The sequence below is a fragment of the Salvelinus namaycush genome, chromosome 4 (assembly GCF_016432855.1).
Source record: "Salvelinus namaycush isolate Seneca chromosome 4, SaNama_1.0, whole genome shotgun sequence".
In the NCBI taxonomy this organism is placed as follows: domain Eukaryota; kingdom Metazoa; phylum Chordata; class Actinopteri; order Salmoniformes; family Salmonidae; genus Salvelinus; species Salvelinus namaycush.
Genome location: NC_052310.1, coordinates 45,005,800 through 45,031,975, shown reverse-complemented (window position 1 = coordinate 45,031,975; position 26,176 = coordinate 45,005,800). Strand labels below are relative to the sequence as shown.

Here is a 26,176-nt window from a genome sequence, read left to right as displayed (position 1 = left end):
ACCTTCCACACTATGACAGTCTAGTAGGCTATGTTTCTGTCCAGCATATGGCTTGCCTCCCCAAAGAGGAAGACTGCTGTATTGGTTTCTAAATGAAGGATCATCAATAGGTCCCTGGAGGGTCAGGATATATGTCTGTGGACCAGCCGCCCAGCGGACCAGCGTTGCGGATCTATCAACCGCCCGCTCGGCTGTTTAAACACCGATTTAAATCCCCTCCCTTCAGCACCAACCGAAACAAACACGTGGATTGCAAAGGGATCCTTCTCAATACGCACGGTGGAGCCCGTTTATGCATTGGAAACAACGGAATTCTGACCACTGCTTAAATATAGGAGTTGTGTTTTTCGAGAGTTAACAACGGTGAAGTTTCCGCAGATTTCAAAATGAGTGACCTGGAGGAGGATTTTTCCAAGATTTTAATGTTGAAGGAGGAGAGGATACGAGACTTGGAGATGCGTCTGGCGGACAGGGAGGACGAGATCCAAGAACTGAAGAGGAAACTGCACAAATGTCAGTCCGTTTTGCCCAGCGCTCAACTTATTGGACCGAGGACCAGGACTCGGGCACAAGGCATCTCGGCGGAGCCTCAAAACTACCAAGACCTGTCGAGGCAAGCCTTTCGGAAATATGACAAGTCCGACTGGTAAGAGTTTGAACCTGGTGTTATTGGTGTCAAATTATTTAGGGTTTTTATACAGCAAAATATGTCTGTTTATCCATCGTGTGCAGTTGATGAGGTAGGCTATAGAAAACATATAGAACAAAAATGTAGCCTAATGGTTTGAGTTGCATTTAGACTACTTTAAACAGATAGGTGTGATGTCAGGCTATTGAATGTCAATCATTCACAATGACAACAGGGCTGACCACTAGTTCTACTGTGGAGACGGAGACGCGCTTTCATGAATGGGGCAGTGCGAGCGCGTTCATTCTTGGGGCCGATGACGTAGCTCCAAGACAGGCTTCCAAAAGGAGTTTATTGATCCGATCCATCATTGCATTCCCAGCGGAGGTAAAGTGGAGGAAGCAAGAAGCATTATTGGCTTTTAGTAGCTGGATGCTAAGCGCTCGAAGTATACGTCTGAGGATATTTAATACTCCATTAGAAAAAGCTTTTTTGACCGTATCCTCTCCTTATCACCTTCCGTTGCACCTTTGTAGCTTCAGTGTTGGATGTTCTAAATTATTAGGGTTCATTCTTTGTAGGACCGACTCCCTTGGCCTGGTAACTGGATGAAATTTGATTACAGATGTCACATCATGAAAGTAAACACAGAGGAAATGAATGGATACAGAGCTGTTATTTTTTAAGGTAATGAATGCCTCATCTTTAGGCCTAATCAGATTGAGTCAATGGTATCCGGCCTAATGAGTTACTAAACATACACTTCAGAAAAAGTGTTTATCAAAAGATTCAAATATATTCCTGATGATTTAACAATGGTAGATCAAGTCATGCACAAAAAACACCAAAATGGCCATTTACAGTATGTAGTGTGATCAATTAGGTTTCCTTTAACTCAACACAAGCCCATTCATAAAGTCTTCACTGTGGATTTCACTGTAATTTCCATTTAACTTTAAAGTTTTTTCTTGTGAGATTGACACAGCAACTCATCTTCCCTGACAGCTTTGTTCTCTGTGACTAAAACAGTATGGTATGGGTGGCGACCTTTTCAAACGGCTGCTTATCCTGTCTAGACAGGCATTTTCACACACACACACACACACACACACACACACACACACACACACACACACACACACACACACACACACACACACACACACACACACACACACACACACACACACACACACACACACAGGATCTGAATTAGATTAGAAACTGTACCCACTGCACACACAGTAAAAGGCCAATATGAGCTGATTGTCAGGTAACCAGATAGCACTAAAATAACTATACAAGGAGGAGATTATAAGAGTGTTATTAATAATTCAGTGTTCTACTGTTATGTCAGGCCATAATGATCTGTCGGAAATTTTGAAATTTTTCAAATTATGTTTCCAGCCCTGCTGGTGTTCCATAGTGAGTCATGGGAGAGCGCAGTGATTTTATGAAGTTAGGAACTAGTGTCACGTGGACGAACAAAATCTTAATTTTTAAAAATGAGTTCCAAGACAGCTGGCTCCTGGCAACGTGTGTCGGTTTAGCATGACACCATCTGTTCGAAGACAATGTCATTATCCATAAAGAGTAATGCCATTAAGGTGCAAAATAATTCATTTCATGTCCTCTGGTATTTGTTCTCTTTCTATGGAAAATTATCCCTTTAAGGCTATTAGTACAGTGGTGGTCCAAGGCCACAGGCAGCTGATGAAAAGGATGGCATGTCTTGATTCCTGGTTAAAGAATGGGATGCGTGTCATTATTTAATGGATCTGGTTGTGCACCTGCTCGTGGCTCTGCTAGGGGTCAGAGACATTGAGACATAGTGACCTCAATTCGTGTCAGAACCAGGCACCAACGGACAGCCTCCTGATCATCGGATTACAGAACCATGAAGCAATGGATCCTGTTCCTATTGATCGCCATAGGAAAGGGCTGAGCTGGAAGCATAGCGAGGTGAAATTTAAGCCTGTCTCCAACACAGAGGTGGTTTAAAGGGCACAGGGAGGCTGGGAGGGATGGAGGATAAGAAGGGGATGTACTTATCTGGTTGTTGAAAGTTGACCTATTGCCCTTTATTTAGGAGTGGAAGTGTACCTAATGGTTCATTGTCAGTAGATTTAAGCAATGCCCAGGGCCAGGAGTTTATGTGATCAGTGCCCTACTCCCCACAAATGTAAAAGTATTGGTTTAAGCATGGGCTACATGCTCCACTACATGGTTTATACCAGTCCTTTTTAAATCCAGGAAAGGGAAGTATTGGGATGCAGGGCATGTTTCCCTGGTCAAATCACTTGGTCAGGAAAATATCCTGGACCTAGAATGCCTCATAGGTCAGTAGGTTTGTGTAATGAGGTCTCCAGGAAAGTATTTTGTTTAATACTAATACCTTATCTCACGAATTACATCTCAAGCTAAAAGGGAAAAGAGTATAAACTTGCCTCTTAAACTGTTCCCCTTGCAGAAGTGATTAGCATTCTCGTTTTACCAAATCATATATTATGTCAGAGTTGTTTAAACTTTGTTGTCCCTAAAGCACCCACTAAAAGGTTCAGGCTCTTGATCTTCAAGCCAGCTCTCATTGATACATTATTACAGCCAATATTATATATCACTGTCACCGTATCATAGACAGACTTACAGTGTGATAATTGAGCTGTGATAGCATTGTATAAACAGCTGTTGAGTGGTTCGGCAACACAAACTCTCCTATCCAGACCTTTTGAAAACACATAGAAGGATCCTTCAGACAATGTTTGTGGTCACAGTTTGCTGTCCTCTGTAGCTTAGTTTAGTATGGCGCTTGCAACACTAGGATAGTAGGTTAGATTCCCGGGACCACTTGTATGTTAAATGCATGCGCGCATGACTAAGTAGTTATGGATAAAAGCATCTGCTAAATGGCATATAATATTATTATTATGATATATATTATAGTTAAGCATGATTAAGGTACAATAATGGCATTTCTCTAGATCACTGGTTTCTGAGTTTCATTGATCCATAAGTGTGTGTGCACCAGACATTCTATTAGTCTTCAGATATTCTCCCTAACTGCACAGTCACTGTTATCACATACAACCACAAGAGGGCAGTTTTGATCTTTTTTTCAAGTCATCATACTGTCTGGTGACTGGCTATGGACAGAGCTACAGCACTTTCTTACCACATGTGATTCTAACCACTAACCCCAACCTTGAACTTAGCCTTGACCCTACCTTTAAATTAAGAATAAAAAGCTCATGTAGGCTAATTGCTTGTCGTTAGTGACGATAATGCCACTGGCGTTTCTAGTGACCACTGTCCTTTGATCTTACAATATCACACATCACTGCATTTTGATTTAACATCAAAGGTGATTATAGACGGGCCGCGATAAGCGGCGAAGGTCTCAGACTTCAATTGGATTAGGGCAGAAAAACGCAAGGAGTTTTGCAAGAGGCACGGTTTGTGGTGCTCACTCCCGTGAGCGGTGTTGCTGGCTCGGCGCTCGAGGTGGCAAAATATTAGCTGAAGTCTTGAGCGGTCGCCGCGCATGGTTGACCAATGAGCAGAGTTCATCTTGTCAACCAATCAAACAATGTTTTAATGACAACATTCGAGCTGACACCAACCGGGGAAGGAGGGTGGGAAGGGTAAACTGGTTATCTTTGAAGATGGAGGACAAGGGGAAAAAGGAAGAAACTGGAACATGTTATGAATAAATATAAAGTGGGGGATTGTACAAACCTTCAGGAAGACTTGGTGAAGGAGAAGATGGCGGACAAGGGAAACAGAAGGAAAGTGAAATATGTCCTTAGTGAATATGGAGTGGAGGTTTGCACAGAACTTCTGGAAGAGCTAGAGAAGGACATTGAATATGACAAAGGTGAGGGTGAATCAATTGTGGTGGCAGGTGTAGTGATGACAGTCAAGAAGGAGTTGAGTGTAGAGGGAAGCGGGGGGTAAGGAAGGTTGGCAACAAGTGTAAATTAGGGATACGTGCTCTAGTAGCTCGGAGATGGAACCTTACAGGAGCCTGAAGTATCCGCGGTGAGGACTGCCGAGTTTGGGACTTGTTCCGAGGATGTAAAGGATGATTCTGGCCCAGTGGGAGTGAGATTGGTGGAGAGAGTGGATCCTTGCAGTTTGGCTGAAGAGTGGAGGACAGTGATGAAGAAAAATTGAACAAAAAGGCAAACGTTGTTAATGAGTATAGGTTTTTGGTTGAAGTAAGGTTCACTAACAATGATGCTTTTTTTGGGAGATGCATTTGAAGTATCAAGGATGGTAAAGGATGCATTGGGAAAGGTGGAGATGGTCAGAGTGACCAGAAGTGGTTTTGTTTTGATTTCTTGTGTGTCGAAAGAGCAGATGGAAAAGGCATTAAGGATCGACTAACTATCGACTGGAGAGTTTAGATTTTTGTAGCAGAGCACTGTTAAAAGGTCTCATCTCTGGTGTTGCGTTGGATGTGGAGGCCTTGTGATTTATGAGGAGCATACCAGGAGTAGTTGGAGCATGCCGGCTGAACCGTGTAGTGGATGGGGGAAAAGAAGAAAGCCTGTCGGTATTATTGATGTTTGATGAAGAGTTTCTCCTTTCACATGTGAAAATGGGATATGTTAGATATGCGGTGAGAGCTTTTGTGTCCAAGCCGTTGTTTTGCCAGAATTACAAAAGGTATGGACATGTATCAAGTGTGTGCCGAAGGAATGTTGTTGAGGAATCTGAGGGTGTACGATGTTGTAATTGTGATGGCAATTCCCAATTCCCTCGGAGGGTAAAGGAGGGTAAAGGAGTATGAAGTGCCAAGGGTCAGAGATATACAGACAAAAGACTTTACAATTTACATACAGTACCAGTCAAAAGTTTGGACACACCTACTCATTCAAGGGTTTTTCTTTATTTTTACTATTTTCTACATTGTAGAATAATAGTGAAGACATCAAAACTATGAAATAACATGTTGTCGTGCCCTCTTCACAATTGTCTTGGGGTGTTTGGACCATGATAGTTTGTTGGGGATGTGGACACCAAGGAACTTGAAACTTGACCCGCTCCACTTCAGCCCTGTCGATGTTAATGGGGGCTTGTTCGGCCCTTCTTTTCCTATGGTCCACGACCGGCTCCTTTGTCTTGCTCATATTGATGGAGAGGTTGTTGTCCTGGCACCACACTGCCAGATTTCGAACCTCTTCCCTATAGGCTGTCTCATCGTTGTCAGTGATCAGGCCTACCACTGTTGTGTCATCAGCAAACTTAATGATAGTGTTGGAGTCGTGCTTGGACACGCAGTTGTGGGGGAACAGGGAGTACAGGAGGGGACTAAGCACGCACCCCTGATGGGCCCCAGTGTTGAGGATCAGCGTGGCAGATGTGATGTTGCCTACCCTTACCACCTGGGGGCGGCCCATCAGGAAGTCCAGGATCTAGCTTAGTGATGAGCTTTGTGGGAACTATGGTGTTGAATGCTGAGCTGTAGTCAATGAACAGCATTCTCACATCGGTGTTCCCTTTGTTTCAGGTGGGAAAGGGCTGTGTGGATCTGTTGGGGCGGTATGCGAATTGGAGTGGGTCTTGGGTTTCTGGCATGATGGTGTTGATGTGAGACATGACCAGCCTTTCAAAGCACTTCATTGCTACCGACGTGAGTGCTACGGGTGGTAATCATTTAGGCAGGTTACCTTCACTTCTTGGGAACAGGGACTATGGTGGTCTGTAGGTATTATAGACTCGGTCAGGGAGAGGTTGAGAATGTCAGTGAAGACACTTGCCAGTTGTCTGCGCATGCTTTGAGTACACATCCTGGTAATCCGTCTGGCCCCGTGGTTTTGTGAATGTTGACCTGTTTAAAGGTCTTGATCACATCGGCTATAGAGAGTGTGATCACACAGTCGTCTGGAACAGCTTGTGCTCTCATGCATGCTTTAGTGTTGCTTGCCTCGAAGCGAGCATAATAGGCATTTACAGTGGCTTGCGAAAGTATTCACCCACTTGGCATTTTTTCCTATTTTTTTGCCTTACAACCTGGAATTTAAATGGATTTTTTGGGGGTTTGTATCATTTGATTTACACAACATGCCTCCTACTTTGAAGATCCAAAATATTTTTATTGCGAAACAAATAATAAATAAGACAAAAAAACTGAAAACTTGAGCGTCCATAACTATTCACCCACCCAAAGCCAATACTTTGTAGCGCCACCTTTTGCAGCAATTACAGCTGCAAGTCTCTTGGGGTACAGTGGTTTCTCCTTTAAAAGTTGTGTCATACTGCGGCACACCTTGCGTGCTGCTGCAGCATTCTGTGGCATGTCATTTAATTCTCAGCCATTCTTTCTGTTACTGCAAGTTATTGCTAGTTTGACCACCAGAGGGGATCTTTGAGAAGCATTTGATAGTATTCCGTATTGGCATTACCAGAGAATTTAAAACCTTTTTTTGTAATAACATAGTATATGGGATTGATTTAAAGAAATTTGGCTTAATTAATTTGATTAATATTATGGTGTTTCTATTGAAAGAAAAAAAATGAAACCCTCAGGGTTTCCGTAAGGATGGAATGGAAAATATGGCAATGTACAACATGACCGTCAGGAGTAGGCTACAGGATTGGAGGATTCTAAATTGTTTGCCTTCATTAGACAACTTTGTTCCAATATTTCTGTAAATCAGTGATATTTATTCCCATTGTAATTCGTGGGAATTACTAAATCAACATCTGCATTTTGAAAGAGTATTTTTTATCATTATTTTATTCACAAAATGTGTTTATTTGTTTATTGGGCTACTGTGCAGTCTACAATACATACTGTAGTAAACATGGGAAAGTGCCTAATTCCTTACTTAAGGGAGAGCAGGCCATGTCTGTACTACAAAATGCAGGGCACGTGGGAGACCGGTGTTTTTTCATAGTTGTGATGTCTTCACTATTATTCTACAATGTAGAAAATACTAAAAATAAAGAAAAATCTTGGAATGAGTAGGTGTGTCCAAACTTTTGACTGGTAACGTTACTTGCTTAATTCATTTGATTCATATTACGGTTTTAATATTCCATGAAAAATGAAAAACCCTCTGGGTTTCCGTTAGGATGGAACAGAAAATATGGCGCTGTACAACGTGACGCTCATAAATTTAGAGCATCGTCAGTTTGTAAATACAGACCATTTCGCTCTCGGAGCGCACCCTGGACGTTCGGGCCGAGGAGTAGGGTTTATTTGAGTGTTCTGGCCTTACACCGGCAGGCAAGCACCCAAGCTAACGTTGGCTAGCTTTCTAGCTACTTCCAGACACAAATGAGACCACTCTGACCATTTTACTCCCCCTAGCTGAGCTGGTAAGGCAGTTTCCGTGTTAACCAGAGCGTTGGTGAATGTAAATGTGCTGCTGGAAACAATTTAATTACGCTTTTTTCCCGACGTTTACTGACACCGGCCATATACAACGGGTGTTGAGCGCTCGTAAATTAATTATTCTGGGCTCTGGTACACACAAGAGTGCTCTGAAATCCGTGTAGATAGTAGGCTGGACACATTACATTTTTAACAACGTTCTTTTCTGATAAAAACAAGTTCAACGCATCCGCCGTGGAGCCCAGTTTCATAATGACCATATTTCCCAGCTGCTTGCCGTCGTTTTGAAGGAATCGCGAAAAAACATTCCTTATTTTAGTGCATTTTTCATCATGCCAGCTCCTTTTAGTTCTATTGAGCACCGTGGCACCAACTCGCCTTCCGAAAGTTCTATTCCCAGCTTATTGTTAAACGTCACAATGCCTGCTTTGCTATTGTTGGCAATGATACGTGCTCATGTTGTGTTATAGTTAAAATGTAATCAACCCAAAAATTATATTGGAACTCTGCAGTCTTCCCATTGTTTCCTATGGGGGAAATATAGGCATGTCTGTCTATTTCACCAAATATCTCGCAATGTGTATAATTAGATTTTTTTCAGGTCGGACGCCATTTTAATCATGAGAATCTCCTCTTTCTAATTGTGTAAGCCTGAGCAGTGAGCTCATTTGTCATCGATCGCTAGACCAGAAATAGTCAGAAGTTTTAATTTTTTCCCTACTTTCTCATTACGCAGACATAAGCACAGTTGACACCACCGAGGTGCGGATGTTTACTTTCTACACAAGTTGTTTTTTTCCAGTTTTCTCCGACGAACAGATTGTAGTGGTAAAATAAAAAGGGCAAAATTGTTTGTGGCATTTAGACGAAATGGAATTCTAAGCATCACTCCAGTCAAAACACGCTCTGCGAACGTTCGATTCCATTAATTTGATATGGGCTCGCGCTAGTGTTCCAGCTTAGCCAATGTTCTTAAGCCGTTTTTCAGCCTTGGGTGAATTTTGACTTGTTCTATTGTCCAGCCTATAGCCAGAGCGAATTTACGAAAGCACCCGAACGTCCATTGAGAAAGCACAACGACGATACCATTTAGCTAAGCTAAGAATCACAAGAATAATCAAGTCAATAAACGTTAGGTAGTTAGATAGCCTATAGTTAATATACTGGCAAGTTTGATGTATAACTACTAACGTTAGGTAGCTAGCTAACATAGCATATCATTACAGCAGTATGTACCGGTATGTGGTTCATAAGGACAGCGTAGCAAACACATTGTCAGCCAACATAATGTGTAAGGTAACTTTTTTGAAAAGTCATTACTTTATTACATTGAGTAGCAAGCTACCCCTTGGTCGTTAGGGAAAATCTGGTCTGTGATAGGAGGGGTGGTTTTCACATCTAGCTCGGCTATTAGACTATTCTTTTGCTCAGCTATTAGCCCCCCTCCCCAACTTGCAACAAATTGTTGTTGTTCCCATCTCGTTCCTTTCCCTCTTCCATGCTCTCTCTCTATCAATCTGTCTCTCGTGTTCAAGTATGTTTTGATGTGAGAGAGTAAGCCAGTCCCATCATCGTCACTTCACCCACTCTTAAGATAACCTTCGGGGCATCTGGGGGCCCAATGCTGGTTAGGAGACACTGTAATTGTGATGAACTGAGAGAATATTAGGGTAGCACTGTAATTCATTAATCATATGCTGTCTGCCTCTGTTCTTACCTCTTTTCCATTCTGTCTTCTACACCTCTCCCCAACTCGTCTTTCTTCCTTGTTTTATAATGCACACCATATGTGCATTGAAGTACAGATTGAACTTGTATTTATAATATAATATTACAATTATCATAATTATAATGCATGTATTATGTATTTATAACACCTGGATAATGAACTTCTTTCAATAAAGCATTTCACATTCTCCACTGGTTGAAATTAAGTATCTTATTGAAAACCGTCCTGTGTCCTCAGATTAATGCAGATGAAGGGAGTTATATATCCATCGATTTTTTTATGTTTATAGGAATTACAAATCAGTCATGTTTCTAGTCTATTGCATAGTTACAATGTGTAATTGTAACAGTATAGCTTCCGTCCCTCTCCTCGCCACTACCTGGGCTCAAACCAGGGACCCTCTGCACACATCAACAACTGACACCCACGAAGCATCGTTACCCATCACTCCACAAAAGCCGCGGCCCTTACAGAGCAGGGGGAAAAACTACTTCAAGGTCTCAGAGCGAGTGACGTCACCGATTGAAATGCTATTAGCGCACACCCTGCTAACTAGCTAGCCATTTCACACCGGTTACATAATCATTGATGTCCCAGGAACAGGAGTGGTAAACACTGTTGAAGTGTATAATTGTAAAACATACATGCAGACACAGCATCATTCAAATAATGGAGTTTGATATGACTGAAAAATAATGTCTCAGGGATTCATACCTGAACCACACCTTTATTTGCCAAGGAAGAGTACATGATCAGTGAATATATTCAGTGTACAGGCTACAATGTGGGAATCTCATGCATGGTAATAACTATATATAGGACTTGCATCATTGGCACAATAAAGTTATTATATTCTAATCTATCCGTAGGCTTCATTAATGCCATTCAGACTTGAAGTTGATACAACAACTATGATAGCTGAGGTTTATAGAGAGGTTCTGAACTAATATTCATACCAAACGTTTTAGGGTCCATACACAGATCGGCTACATAGTGAAGCTAGTTACACATCCATAGGCATCCGGTTATTTTTATCCTCCACTACACAAAAAGCAAGTAAATAGTTAGTTAGCTATGTTACTTCAGCTGCATTGCAAGGCAAGCTTACACAATTGTACATTCAATTTGCAGTAAATGCTTTAGCTAGCTAGATTCTTTACATCCACTTTTTCACAAGACGACAGCCTGGTTTACTGGTTTTCTCAGGAGTCCCTAAAACATTAATCAACACGGATTACAAATTAATTCTCAGAACACTAGCTAGCTGGCCAATGTTAGCTAGTCCGATAACTTGCTAAATAGCGATTTTCATAAATTAACTTTATGACCAAAAAATATGCACAAACGTTTGTCTCTACATTAACTAACATTTTCCTCTCAATTGTAATTTTTTTGCTTGACTTGTTATGATGTTATAACTACTTACATTTGGTTCCACCGTAATGTTTTGTCAGCCATCTTTGTTGAAGAACACCACCAGGCACGGGTGGCTCGTGTCAAAATGAATCATTGGAACCACTCGATATGATTGGTCATATAAAAACCTTTGGACCCAAATGCATAATAAGTGCTCTAACTCCCCCTTGTGATGGTCGGGAGCATTGAAGCCGTGACGCTGGGTACCTCTAAGTCCCGCGGTGCAAGCTCGCAACTTTTAAAGGAGGAACTACTGTATGTCTCTATAAGCTTGACACTTCTAGCCACTGGGGTTTTTACCCATTCTTCAAGGCAATACTGCTCCAGCTCCTTCAAGTTGGATGGGTTCCGCTGGTGTACAGAAATCTTTTAGTCATTCCATAGATTTTCAATTGGATTGAAGTCTAGGCTTTGATTAGGCCATTCCAAGACATTTAAATGTTTCCCCTTAAACCACTAGAGTGATGCTTTAGCAGTATGCTTAAGGTCATTGTCCTGCTGGAAGGTGAACCTCCGTCCCAGTCTCAAGTTTCTGTAAGACTGAAACATGTTTCCCTCAAGAATTTCCCTGTATTTAGCGCCATCCATCATTCCTTCAATTCTGACCAGTTCCCCAGTCCCTGCCGATGAAAAACATCCTCACAGCATGATGCTGCCACCACCATGCTTCACTGCGGGGATGGTGATTTTGGGGTGATGAGAGGTTTTGGGTTTGCGCCAGACATAACATTTTCCTTGATGGCCAAAAAGCTCAATTGTAGTCTCATCTGACCAGAGTACCTTATTACATACAGTTGAAGTCGGAAGCTTACATACACCTTAGCCAAATACATTTAAACTCAGTTTTTCACAATTCCTGACATTTAATCAGAGTATAAATTCCCTGTCTTAGGTCAGTTAGGATCACCACTTTATTTTAAGAATGTGAAATGTCAGAATAATAGTAAAGAGAATGATTTATTTCAGCTTTAATTTCTTTCATCACATTCCCCTGGGTCAGAAGTTTACATACACTCAATTAGTATTTGGTAGTATTGTCTTTAAATTGTTTAACTTGGGTCAAACGTTTCGGGTAGCCTTCCACAAGCTTCCCACAATAAGTTGGGTGAATTTTGGCCCATTCCTACTGACAGAGCTCGTATAACTGAGTCAGGTTTGTAGGCCTCCTTGCTCGCACACGCTTTTTCAGTTCTGCCCACACATTTTTTATAGGATTGAGGTCAGTGCTTTGTGATGGCCACTCCAATACTTTGACTTTGTTGTCCTTAAGTCATTTTGCCACAACTTTGGAAGTATGCTTGGGGTCATTGTCCATTTGGAAGAACCATTTGCGAACAAGCTTTAATTTCCTGACTGATGTCTTCAGATGTTGCCTCAATATATCCACATAATTTTCCTACCTCGTGATGCCATCTATTTTGTGAAGTGCACCAGACCCTCCTGCAGCAAAGCACCCCCACAACATGATGCTGCCACCGCCGTGCTTCTCGGTTGTGATGGTGTTCTTCGGCTTGCAAGCCTTCCCCTTTTTCCTCCAAACATAACGATGGTCATTACGGCCACACAGTTCTATTTTTATTTAATCAGACCAGAGTATATTTCCTCAAAAAGTATGATCTTTTTCCCCATGTGCAGTTGCAACCCATAGTCTGGCTTTTTTATGGCGGTTTTGGAGCAGTGGCTTTTTCCTTGCTGAGCTGCCTTTCAGGTTATGTCGAGATAGGACTTGTTTTACTGTGGATATAGATACTTTTGTACCTGTTTCCTCCAGCATCTTCACAAGGTCCTTTGCTGTTGTTCTGGGATTGATTTGCACTTTTCGCACCAAAGTACGTTAATCTCTAGGAGACAGAACGCGTCTCCTTCCTGAGCGGTATGGCGGCTGCGTGGTCCCATGGTGTTTATACTTGTGTACTATTGCTTGTACAGATGAACGTGGTACCTTCAGGCGTTTGGACATTGCTCCCAAGGATGATCCAGAGTTGTGGAGGTCTCCAATTTTTTTTCTGAGGTCTTGGCTGATTTCATTTGATTTTCCCATGATGTCAAGAAAAGAGGCACTGAGTTTGAAGGTAGGCCTTGAAATACATCCACAGGTACAGCTCAAATGAGATCAATTAGCCTTTCAGAAGCTTCTAAAGCCATGACATCATTTTCTGGAATTTTCCAAGCTGTTTAAAGGCACAGTCAATTTTGTGTATGTAAATTTCTGACCCACTGGAATTATGATACAGTGAATTTTAAGTGAAATAATCTGTCTGTAAACAATTGTTGGAAAAATGACTTTTGTCATGCACAAAGTAGATGTCCTAACCAACTTGCCAAAACTATAGTTATTTAACAAGAAATTTGTGGAGTGGTTGAAAAACGATTTTTAATGACTTCAACCTAAGTGTATGTAAACTTCCGACTTCAACTGTGTGTTTGGGGAGTCTCCCACATACCTTTTGGCGAACACGAAACGTTTGCTTGTTTGCTTATTTTTTTCTTTAAGCAAATGCTTTTTTCTGGCCACTCTTCCGTAAAGCCCAGCTCTGTGGAGTGTACGGCTTAAAGTGGTCCCAAGGACAGATACTCCAATCTCCGCTGTGGAGCCTTGCAACTACTTCAGGGTTATTTTTGGTTTCTTTGTTGCCTCTCTGATTAATGCCCTCCTTGCCTGGTCTGTTAGTTTTGGTGGGTGGCCCTCTCTTGGCAGGTTTGTTGTGGTGCCATATTCTTTCCATTTTCTTAATAATGGATTTAAATGTTGCTCCGTGGGATGTTCAAAGATTCAGATTTTATTTATAACCCAACCCTGATCTGTACTTCTCCACAACTTTGTCCCTGACCTGTTTGGATAGCTCCTTGGTCTTCATGGTGCCGCTTGCTTGGTGGTGCCCCTTGCTTCGTGGTGTTACAGACTCTGGGGCCTTTCAGAACAGGTGTATATATACTAAGATCATGTGACAGATCATGTGACACTTAGATTGCACACAGGTGGACTTTATTTAATGACTTCTGAAGGTAATTGGTTGCACCAGATCTTATTTAGGGGCTTCATAGCAAAGGGGGTGAATACATATGCCCGCACCACTTTTCAGCAATTTTTTTTTTGTTTGAATTTTTTAAAACAAGTTATTTTTTTTCATTTTATTTCACCAATTTGTACTATTTTGTGTATGTCCATTACATGAAATCCAAATAAAAATCCATTCAAATTTCAGGTTGTAATGTAACAAAATAGGAAAAACGCCAAGGGGGATGAATACTTTTAGCTCATCTGGTAGGCTCCTGTCACTGGGCAGCTCGCGGCTGGGTTTCCCTTTGTTGTCCGTAATATTTTTCAAGCCCTGCCACATCCGTCGAGCATCAGAGCCGGTGTAGTAGGATTCAATCTTAGTCCTTAATAAACACTTTGCCTGTTTGATGGTTCGTCTGAGGGCATAGCAGGATTTCTTATAAGTGTCTGGATTAGTGTCCCACTCCTTGAAAGCGGCAGCTTTAGCTTTTAGCTCGGTGCAGATGTTGCCTGTAATCCATGGCTTCTGTTTGGGCAATGCACGTACGGTCACTGTGGGGACGACGTGGTCCATGCACTTATTGATGAAGCCGGTGACTGAGGTGGTATACTCCTCAATGCCATTGGATGAATCCCGGAACATATTCCAGTCTGTGCCAGCAAAACAATCCTGCGGCGTAGCATCCGCATTATCTGACCAGTTTAATCTGAATAAATGAATACATTGAGTTTTGTTTTGTTTTGTTTAGCTTTATTTTGTTAATTATGTGGGCTGATATACAGCCAAAACAGTAGGTGGCGGCATGCACCTATAGCATTTGTTTGTGGATTGCAGTGATAGCAAAGAAGAAGACCCCGTACAGTAGGTGGCAGCAATACAACAATAGGTGTAGTGTGCTATTAAACTTGAAAGAAGAAGAAGAAGGCAACATCCGGGACCGCTGGTCTCTACACACAATAGGCAGATTTTCTTGCGGTTCAATTGCCTATTACCGTGGCCCGTCTGTAAGCACCTAAACCCTCAGCTGCATTGTCTTCATCACTAATGTGACATCCTCTGGAAGAGACCAGTGAGTATAAGGCGATATAAGGTCTAATGAAGTTCAGTGGGTTTCAAATGCATCAATGGCATAACACTTGCCCACACTCATGACTCCAATTCCATTGCATTACATTGAGCCATTGAACGTCCCTTTTATTCTTGTGAGGAAAATGCCCCGATGCTCCGACACTGCCCAAATGCTCTGTCTAAACGCAAATCACCTCAAACGTGATACAGTTTTGGAAATATTTGGAACTTAACTTTCATATAAGCGAGAAATATTCTTTCAAAAACAAAAGATAGACTTTTGTTGCACCCTGCTGTATTTTCAAGAGCACCGCCTCCAACCGAGACTGCACCAGGGATACTGTAGTTAAGGAAATTAGGATATTGGAAACTCCATTGGATTCGTATAATGCCCATTGTGTACGTGGTCTGTACATTGTCAATGGGCCGCGTGGTGCATTCTGGGTAAAATCCACAAGGAGTGCACTCCTTCAAGGAGCGAATGGAAGTCAATTGGGCGCTAGAACAAGTAGCACATTACAAATATTTTCTAAGATCTGACATATTTAACTTATTCTTTGTAATATTGTGTCATTTTCAAATCGTGACATTACATACTTTTGAGGAAAATAAGCAGTTTCTTGACTTATACCCTGACTTTCTACAAAGGATTTGGTGATGATCAGCTTAGCAACCGCGTATTACAATGTAAGCTTACTTTTAATCAGTCTGTCTGCACATTTCAAGACATGGAATATGGGGGTGTAGTGATATACCCAATGGGCTGGACGATTCTATTCTCATCACTCATCTTGAAAAAATGTATATTAAAAACATGGAAGTCAAACATTCTGCCATCATTAACACAATGTAAAAATCAAATTATTTATTCGTTCAATATTTAAATAGCATGGGCGACCGGGAAAAACAAATTGGTATAATTTAAGGCCATGTGGCTAACAATAATACAGGCACTAGGAATGGGGGTGTGAGCATGCGGGTCTGGACAGATGAGATGTTTATGTGTGTCTTTGTTTGTGTCTGTAAATTGCTGTTTGTGTATGTATGTATGTTGCTTAAGTATTACATTTTGCTTTTAATAATTTAGCTAGCCTGAGTGGGGTTTCTTTCGAGAGAAAAAACTGTTGAGGGAGGTTATCTTTTGCACTGTTGAACCAATCCAGTAAATGTGGAGGAGGATTTGATTTGATTTAGATTTGATTTATTAGGATCCCCATTAGCCGACGCCAATGGCGACAGCTAGTCTTACTGGGGTCTGACACATATCAAAAAAGACATTACAGACAAAAGACTTTACAATTTACATACAGTACCAGTCAAAAGTTTGGACACACCTACTCATTCAAGGGTTTTTCTTTATTTGTACTATTTTCTACATCGTGGAATAATAGTGGAGACATCAGAATTATGAGAAAACGCATATGGAATTATATAGTAACCAAAAAAGTGTTACACAAATCAAAATATATCTTATATTTGAGATTCTTCAAAGTAGCCACCTTTTGCCTTGATGACAGCTTTGCACACTCGTGGGCATTCCCTCAACCAGCTTCACCTGGAATGCTTTTCCAACAGTCTTTAAGGAATTCCCACATATGCTGAGCACTTGTTGGCTTCTTTTCCTTCATTCTGCGGTCCAACTCATCCCAAACCATCTCATTTCGTCTTCTTCTTATTGGTATCCTTTAGTAGTGATTTCTTTGCAGCAATTAGACCATGAAGGACTGATTCATGCAGTCTCCTCTGAACAGTTAATGTTGAGATGGGTCTGTTACTTGAACTCTGTGAAGCATTTATTTGGGCTGCAATCTGAGGTGCAGTTAATTGTCGATTTCTGAGGCTGGTAACTCTAATGAATTTATCCTCTGTAGCAGAGGTAACTCTGGGTCTTCCTTTCCTGTGGCAGTCCTCATGAGAGCCAGTTTCATCATAGCGCTTGATGGTTTTTGCGACTGCACTTGAAGAAACTTTCAAAGTTCTTTACATTTTCCGAATTGACTGACCTTCATGTCTTAAAGTAATGATGGACTGTCGTTTCTCTTTGCATATTTGAGCTGTTCTTGCCATAATCTGGACCAAATAGGGCTATCTTCTGTATACCAACCCTAAATGTAACAACACAACTGATTGGCTCATTAAGAAGAAAATAAATTCCACAAATTAACTTTTAACAAGGCACACCTGTTAATTGAAATGCACTCCAGGTGATTACCTCATGAAACTGGTTGAGAGAATGCCAAGAGTGTGCAAAGCTGTCATCAAGGCAAAGGGTTAGCTGCTTTGAAGAATCTCAAATATAAAATATATTTAGATTTGTTTAACACTATTTTGGTTACTTAATGATTCCATATGTGTTATTTCATAGTTTAGATGTTTTCACTATTATTCTACAATGTAGAAAATAGTAAAAATATAGAAAAACCCCTGAATGAGTAGGTGTATCCAAACTTTTGATTGGTACTGTACATAAAATCATTAACATGTGGTGTGTGTGTGCATTTATCAGTTGCACATATATGTAAGTGCATACAACAAGTAGAGATTGAATATGGATTTGTTAACGTACAAAAGCAGAAATCGCTTCACAAGCTCTCTTTCCATTTACCCTGATCACCGGAAGCATCTGGTTGTTTTCAGACCCGCATATCACAGTCATAGTAAGCACATTTTTACGTCAATAAGTAGCTATCAGCAACATCAGTGCTAGTAAGAAAAGACAAGTGTAAGTGTTAGCTCAGCAGAGCCTTCTGTTACAATAAAGGGCTATGGGCTTGAGATGCAAAACCAATTTATGTGCAAATAGTGAATAAGCTTTCTGTTATTTTACCTGGAGTGTAATTCCATTTTGGGTTTGGTAATAACATTGATCCTGATATGCAGTTTGGTTTGCTTTGTTCATAAGCTATCCAAATCGGACTATAATGAAGTGCAAACATGATTGATGGTCTGTTTTGATGGTCTGATAGCCATTAATTTAGTTGCAGTATTATGATCAGAATTATGCCATTAGAAAATGCTGTGGCACATAGCTTTGATCTTATCAACACACACACACACAGACACAGACCAAAAAGACAAAAACAAAGACAAGCTTTTTTTTTTTTTTTACCACGTACGCTACATGGCCGTATGCAGTGGCTCATTACACCAATTTCAAAATATCTCCGTGTGTTTTTAAGGCCAACGCAACCTTAGCAAAATTCAACTTTTGTCATTTCTATTGTCAGTTGTGCCTGGGGTGCATAGTCCAGTTGACCTGTGTTTTCTTCTCACAGGATTGACGGCATTGTACCTCGGATTCCAGTAGTCGCCCTTCTCCCCTCGCGCTCTCTCAGGGTCGTAGCCTGACGCACTCCGGGAGGACCGGCCTGCTTCACCACTGACACTTTCAGCCAGAGAGAGAAAGACAACTTTACATTTCCAGAGACGGCGGTGCTCCCGGGGGTTCACTTTGATAGTCGTCTCATCCACTGTATTTGCTTAATTAGATATTCAGCACCGGTTGTCAACGGAGATCAAGACGTTTGGAAATCAAGTAGGACTGGAGGGAGGATATTATGTTTTAAGCTGTAGATGCGGGATAAAGTTGTCAATAAGAGCGGAAAAGGTATAGGCTACAGCATCGACTGGATAGCTTTGGTTAAAGGTTTGTTAAGTCCCTTTGGCGTCGGGATGAACATGGGTACCTTGCGCGACCTCCAATACGCGCTGCAGGAGAAGATTGAGGAGCTGCGGCAACGGGACGCGCTCATTGACGAGCTAGAACTGGAGCTTGACCAGAAAGACGAGCTAATACAAAAACTACAGAACGAGCTGGATAAATACCGGTCCGTTATCAAACCGGCAACCCAACAGGTCGTCAAACAAACTGAGCTGCACGAGCACCAGCGGACTAAGAGAAAGGCGATTTCTGCGGAACCCACCGCCATCGACATCCAGGATCTTAGCCATGTCAGGCTGCCTTTCTATCCCAAAAGTCCACAGTAGGTGTACAGTTACAACAGGGGTGCCTGTTTTTGCATTACTATGTTTCTGCATTACATGTTTTGACGTTATGTGATACAGCCCGTGGCTGTGTTTATCCATTGTGCATTATTCTTAGTGTGCGTAATTCTTCAATGGTGCATTTGGAGCATCAGGTGTGCGACCTCTCGGACTCATATTATCGATATTTCATCTAGGATCAGTCAGTATGCTAATATAATGTATTTTGCATTTTTTCCAGCTTCTTCTGAATGTGATATCACACTTGGTATGCATCAATGATATGCATCTATGTAAAAACAGTATGGGTTATTACTGACACCATCATGTGAGGTGAATGTGTCACCTCAGTGACGCTAGAGACCAGTGTTGTTGAGGTGTTAAAGGGTATGAATACAAGCCCGACTCTGTGTAATGTACCTGTGTTTGTTTAATTCAAACTGTGATAAAAGGCGGTGCCATGATATCTCTCTACGAATTGTTTACATTCTGATGACACACACACACACACACACACACACACACACACACACACACACACACACACACACACACACACACACACACACACACACACACACACACACACACACACACACACACACACAGGGCTCTAAAGTTTGACCAACCTGGAGTACAAATTTTGGAGGACAGATGTATTTTTTAAATAATAACTGTTCTAATGATAATGTTTCGCTGTGGTGTTATTTGTTGAGTGTAGCTTCGTTAGTGTCGTGCTTGCACCATTAATAGAGCGAAAACTGTTTGTTTCTAACCTAAACAATTCAAAAGACACACACACACACCTCTTGCTCTCTTCACACATGCAATATGCACCAGTGGCGGTCGGTGCCGTTTAAGATTAGGGAGGATGATAATTTGTTTAGGAGCATGGCCTTATTTCTATTGCAGTATATTGGATGACTGTCATTCATATTCCATTCACCCAGCTCAATATACATTCGATAGGTTTAGGCTGCTACATGATACAACATTTTTCCCTATACCCATCACGAGGTTGCTACAAACTAGCCTAGGAATTAAAGTTTACAATGTAGGTGCACAGATCGAGAGAAAATTTAGAATAATCAAGGTCACAGACAGTGATACATTTAATACCGCCTAGCACACTCTTGCGTGCATCTAGCTGATCTTGGGTGTAATCATTAGTCCAAACAGTTGCAAACAAGATTTTCTATTGGACAAATTCAGTTATGTTGATCCCCGTTTCGTTCCATTTGCTTCCGTTTAAGAAACGTTTTTCAACCGAATTGGCTGAATGAATACACCCCTGATCACCTGCAGACACAGTTCACTTTCATAGCAGCCACATACAAACGGCATGATTACTTTGCTCATTGTTTAATTCCTTCTCGAATTCACATGCTTTCCTCCTCTCACCTTTTCTCATCACTTGTGGACTTCAGTGTACAACACAACAGCTGTCTGTGACTAGGCAAAACCTTTCCAAGCGAAACCTTCATACCATAACCGCTAACCGCTACCCACAGCCTACATCAGTGTCACCATAGAAGCTAACGTCATAGTCAACATAGCTACTAGAACTAACGCGTTAGTAAACCCGCTATAATCATGCATTACAGTGTACAGCAAGCAGTTTTACAGGGCCCCGGTGGCAATAAATCAACATATCAAAATCTTACCTTGACTTGGAAGAGTTCCAGCGTTGGATAGCCATAGCCAGCTAGCTAACATAGCATCTCTCTCTGTTTGAGCTGGGTGTTTGAGTAGGCTAAACTGGCTAGCTGCATTCACTAGCTAAGAAAGTGAAAGTAGAAAAAAAGTCTCTCTCTCTCTCCCTTCTTTTTTGGGAAGAAATTAACTTGTTAAAAACTGTTATACTATTGTCTTTCTCTCTCTTTGAGTCAATTGCTCACCACATGTATGCACTGCAGTGCTAGCTAGCTGTAGCTTATGCTTTCAGTACTAGATTCATTCTCTGACCCTTTGATTGGCTGGACATCATGTCAGCTCATGCTACAAGAGCTCTGACAGGATGGAGGACGTCTTCTGGAAGTTGTCATTAGTGTGTAAATCTATGGAAGGGGGTGAGAACCATGAGCTTCCTAGGTTTTGTATTGAAGTCAATGTAACCAGAAGAGGACGGAAACGAGCTGTCTTCCGGCTACACCATGGTGCTACCCTACAGAGTGCTGTTGAGGCTACTGTAGAACTTCATTGTAAAACAGTGTGTTTTAAACAATTATTTGGTGACGTGAATATATTTAGTAAAGTTTTAACTAAAAAATATCATGTTTTTTGTTTCACACATTTGTTTTCCTTCTGAAATTCACTGAGGAGTATGTTCCTCCCCTCCATCCTCTGAGTAGCCTCCACTGATATGCACATATGCAATCAACACTCATCCCCCCCTCTCTCTCTGTTTCTCTCTCTCGCTTTCTCTCTTTTGCCAACAAACTTGTGTGTGGTCTCATCGGTTTAGAGACAGATTCCCAGTGGTGTAAAGTACTTAAGTAAAAATACTTTGAAGTACTTCTTAAATTGTTTTTATGGGTATCTGTACTTTACTGTTCAATAGTATTTTTGAAAATGTTTACTTCTACTCCACAAGATCCCTAAAGAAAAAACAGTTGAAGTTGGAAGTTTACATACACCTTAGCCAAATACATTTAAACTCAGTTTCCCACAATTCCTGACATTTAATAATCATACAAATTCCCTGTCTTAGGTCAGTTAGGATCACCACTTTATTTTAAGAATGTGAAATGTCAGAATAATAGTAGAGAGAATGATTTATTTCAGCTTTTATTTCTTTCATCACATTCCCAGTTGGTCAGAAGTTTACATAAACTCAATTAATATTTGGTAGCATTGCCTTTAAATTGTTTAACTTGGGTCAAATGTTTTGGGTAGCCTTCCACAAGCTTCGCACAATAAGTTGGGTGAATTTCGTCCCATTCCTCCTGACAGAGCTCGTGTTACTGAGTCAGGTTTGTAGGCCTCCTTGCTCACACGTGCTTTTCCAGTTCTACCCACACATTTTTTATAGGATTGAGGTCAAGGCTTTGTGATGGCCACTCCAATACCTTGACTTTGTTGTCCTTAACCTGTCTGGCTCTGGCGTTCCGCTAGCGGAACTCCTCCCACATTCCACTGAAAAGGCAGAGCGCGAAATTCAAAATATATTTTTTAGAAATATTTAACTTTCACACATTAACAAGTCCAATACAGCAAATGAAAGATACACATCTTGTGAATCCAGTCAACATGTCCGATTTTTAAAATGTTTTACAGCGAAAACACCACATATATTTATGTTAGCTCACCACCAAATACAAAAAAGGACAGACATTTTTCACAGCACAGGTAGCATGCACAAAGCCAACCTAACTAACCAAGAACCAACCAAACTAACCAAGAAACAACTTCATCAGATGACAGTCTTATAACATGTTATACAATAAATCTATGTTTTGTTCGAAAAATGTGCATATTTGAGGTATAAATCAGTTTTACATTGCAGCTACCATCACAGCTACCGTCACAAATAGGACCGAAGCAGCCAGAGTAATTACAGACACCAACGTCAAATACCTAAATACTCATCATAAAACATTTCTGAAAAATCGATGGTGTACAGCAAATTAAAGACAAACATCTTGTGAATCCAGCCAATATTTCCAATTTTTTAAGTGTTTTACAGCGAAAACACAATATAGCATTATATTAGCTTACTACAATAGCCTACCACACTACCGCATTCATTCATCAAGGCACGTTAGCGATAGCAATAGGCACGTTAGCGATAGCGAATAAACCAGCAAAAGATATATAATTTTTGACTAACCTTGATAAGCTTCATCAGATGACAGTCCTATAACATCAGGTTATACATACACTTATGTTTTGTTCGAAAATGTGCATATTTAGAGCTGAAATCAGTGGTTATACATTGTGCTAACTTAGCATCTTTTTCCCACAACGTCCGGATATTTTTCTGACACTTTTTCTGACACACATATTCTGACCAAATAACTATTCATAAACATAACTAAAAAGTACATGTTGTATAGGAAATGATAGATACACTAGTTCTTAATGCAATCGCCGTGTTAGAATTCTAAAAATAACTTCATTACGATATGCAGTTTACGTTATGGCGAGAGCATGCCCAAAACCTGGCCGCAAACTACTAGTTCACATGTACGACAGATATATGAAATAACATCATAAAATGGGTCCTACTTTTGCTGATCTTCCATCAGAATGTTGTACAAGGGGTCCTTTGTCCAGAACAATCGTTGTTTGGTTTTAGAACGGCCTTTTTCCCTCTCGATTTAGCAAGCACACTTGCCAAGTGGCGCGAATCTCTCCATCGTCAACAAACTCAGAGAACGGAACACGGCAAAACTCCAGAAAAAATTTCAATAATCTGATTAAACTATATTGAAAAAACATACTTTACGATGATATTGTCACATGTATCAAATAAAATCAAAGCCGGAGATATTAGTCGTCCATAACGACAGCTTATCAGAAGGCAAATCCAGGTCCCTTCTCGCGCTCTCCAGAAAACAGGAAACTGGTGACAAGTCATGCCAAGAGCTATTATTCGACCCCAGATCAAGTTACACACTCAATTTCTTCTCTCACTGCTTGTCGACATCTAGTGGAAGACGTATGAAGTGCATCTAAACTAATAAATATCAAGGACTTTAATAGGCAGGCCCTAGAACAGTGCATTGATTTCAGATTTTCCACTTCCTGTCAGGAAGTTTGCTGCAAAAGGAGTTCTGTTTTACTCACAGATATAATTCAAACGGTTTTAGAAACTAGAGAGTGTTTTCTATCCAATAGTAATAATAATATGCATATTGTACGAGCAAGAATTGAGTACGAGGCCGTTTAAATTGGGCACGATTTTCCCCCAAAGTGAAAACAGCGCCCTCTGTCCTCAACAGGTTTTAAGCCATTATGCCAGAACTTTGGAAGTATGCTTGGAAACATTGTTCACTTGGAAGACCCATTTGCGACCAAGCTTTAACTTCCTGACTGATACCTTGAGATGTTGCCTCAATATATCCACATAATTTTCCTTCCTTTGATACCATCTATTTTGTGAAGTGCATCAGTTCGGCTTGCAAGCCTCCCCCTTTTTCCTCCAAACATAGCAATGGTCATTATGTCCAAACAGTTCTATTTTTGTTTCATCAGACCAGAGGACATTTCTCCAAAAAGTATGATCTTTGTCCCAATGTGCAGTTGCGAACCACTGTCTGGCTTTTTTATGGCAGTTTTGGAGCAGTGGCTTCTTCCTTGCTGAGTGGCCTTTCAGGTTATGTTGATACAGGACTTGTTTTACTGTGGAAATAGATACTTTTATACCTGTTTCCTTCAGCATCTTCAGAAGGTCCTTTGCTGTTGTTCTGGGATTGATTTGCACTTTTCGCACAAAAGTACGTTCCTCTCTAGGAGACAGAACGCGTCTCCTTCCTGAGCGGTATGGCGGCTGCACGGTCCCATGGTGTTTATACTTGTGTACTATTGTTTGTACAGATGAACGTGGTACCTTCAGGTGTTTGGACATTGCTCCCAAGCATGAACCAGACTTGTGGAGGTCTACAATAATTTTTCTGAGGTCTTGGCTGATTTCTTTTGATTTTCCCATGATGTCAAGAAAAGAGGCACTGGGTTTGAAGGTAGGCCTTGAAATACATCCACAGGTCCACCTCCAATTGACTCAAATTATGTAAATTAGCCTTTCAGAAGCTTCTAAAGCCATGACATCATTTTCTTTGTTGTTGTTTAAAGGCACAGTCAACTTATGTACGTAAACTTCTGACCCACTGGAATTGTGATGCAGTGACTTATAAGTGAAATAATCTGTCTCTAAACAATTGTTGGAAAAATGACTTGAGTCATGCACAAAGTAGATGTCCTAACCGACTTGTCAAAACTAAAGTTTGTTTACAAGAAATTCGTGGAGTGGTTGAAAAACGAGTTTTAATGACTCCAGCCTAAGTGTATGTAAACTTCCGACTTCAACTGTAATTCACAAGTGATATGCTAATATTGTGATAGACTTATATATATACATTTACAAAATAATATATGTGTGACATTTGTTTTGATTTAAAAATGACCATTATCATGCACCTGTATCGAAACAGGGGCAGCGGGAAAAAATACATGTCATCTATGCACTTAAATAGCGAATGAGTACCAGACAGTTAGCAAGTTTGGTAAGCTACTAATGACCAGCAGCAGCAGCAGAGCTGGGAGAAATCTAATAACCATGACTAAACAGTCATGTGGAATTTGACTGCCTTCATGACTCGTGACTGTGGGTGTGGCGGTAATACGGTCACCGCAACAGCCCTAATCACCACCACAACCACAAAGGTACACTATATATACAAAAGTATGTTGACACCCCTTTAAATGAGTGGATTTGGCTATTTCACCCACACTCGTTGCTGACAGGTGTATAAAATCGAGCACACAGCCATGCAATCTCCATAGACAAACATTAGCAGTAGAATGGCCTTACTGAAGAGCTCAAAGACTTTCAACGTGGCACCGTCATAGGATGCCACCTTTCCAACATGTCAGTTTGCCAAACGTATGCCCTACTAGAGCTGCCATGGCTGTTATTGTGAAGTGGAAATGTGTAGGAGACACAATGGCTCAGCCGCGAAGTGGTAGGCCACATAAGCTCACAGAATGGGACCGCCGAGTGCCGAAGCACAAAAAAATTGTCTGTCCTCCATTGCAACACTTACTACCGAGTTCCAAACTGCCTCTGGAAGCAACGTCAGCACAAGAACTGTTCGTCAGGAACTTCATTAAATGGGTTTCCATGGCCGAGCAGCCGCACATAAGTTTAAGATCACCATGCGCAAAGCCAAGCGTCGGCTGGAGTGGTGTAAAGCTCACTGCCATTGTACTCTGGAGCAGTGGAAACAGCTAAGCCCCTTTGTTCAAGTGAAGGGAAATCTTAACGCTACAGCATATAATGACATTCT

General features: G+C 41.1%; 1 protein-coding gene across 2 annotated transcripts in view; it reads left to right on the top strand.

Moving 5' to 3' along the window:
• Positions 1 to 386: 386 nt before the first annotated feature.
• The window catches only part of LOC120045630 (cGMP-dependent protein kinase 1-like), a 151,589-nt gene continuing 125,799 nt past the window's right edge, over positions 387 to 26,176 (top strand). Inside the window, exon 1 of one of the 2 annotated variants that reach the window (XM_038990540.1) lies at positions 387 to 646. In XM_038990540.1, the coding sequence (XP_038846468.1) occupies positions 387 to 646 (260 nt within the window). Of the gene's footprint in view, positions 647 to 18,863; positions 19,169 to 26,176 lie in introns of those variants that run through there. The other variant, XM_038990539.1, reaches the window with a different exon arrangement.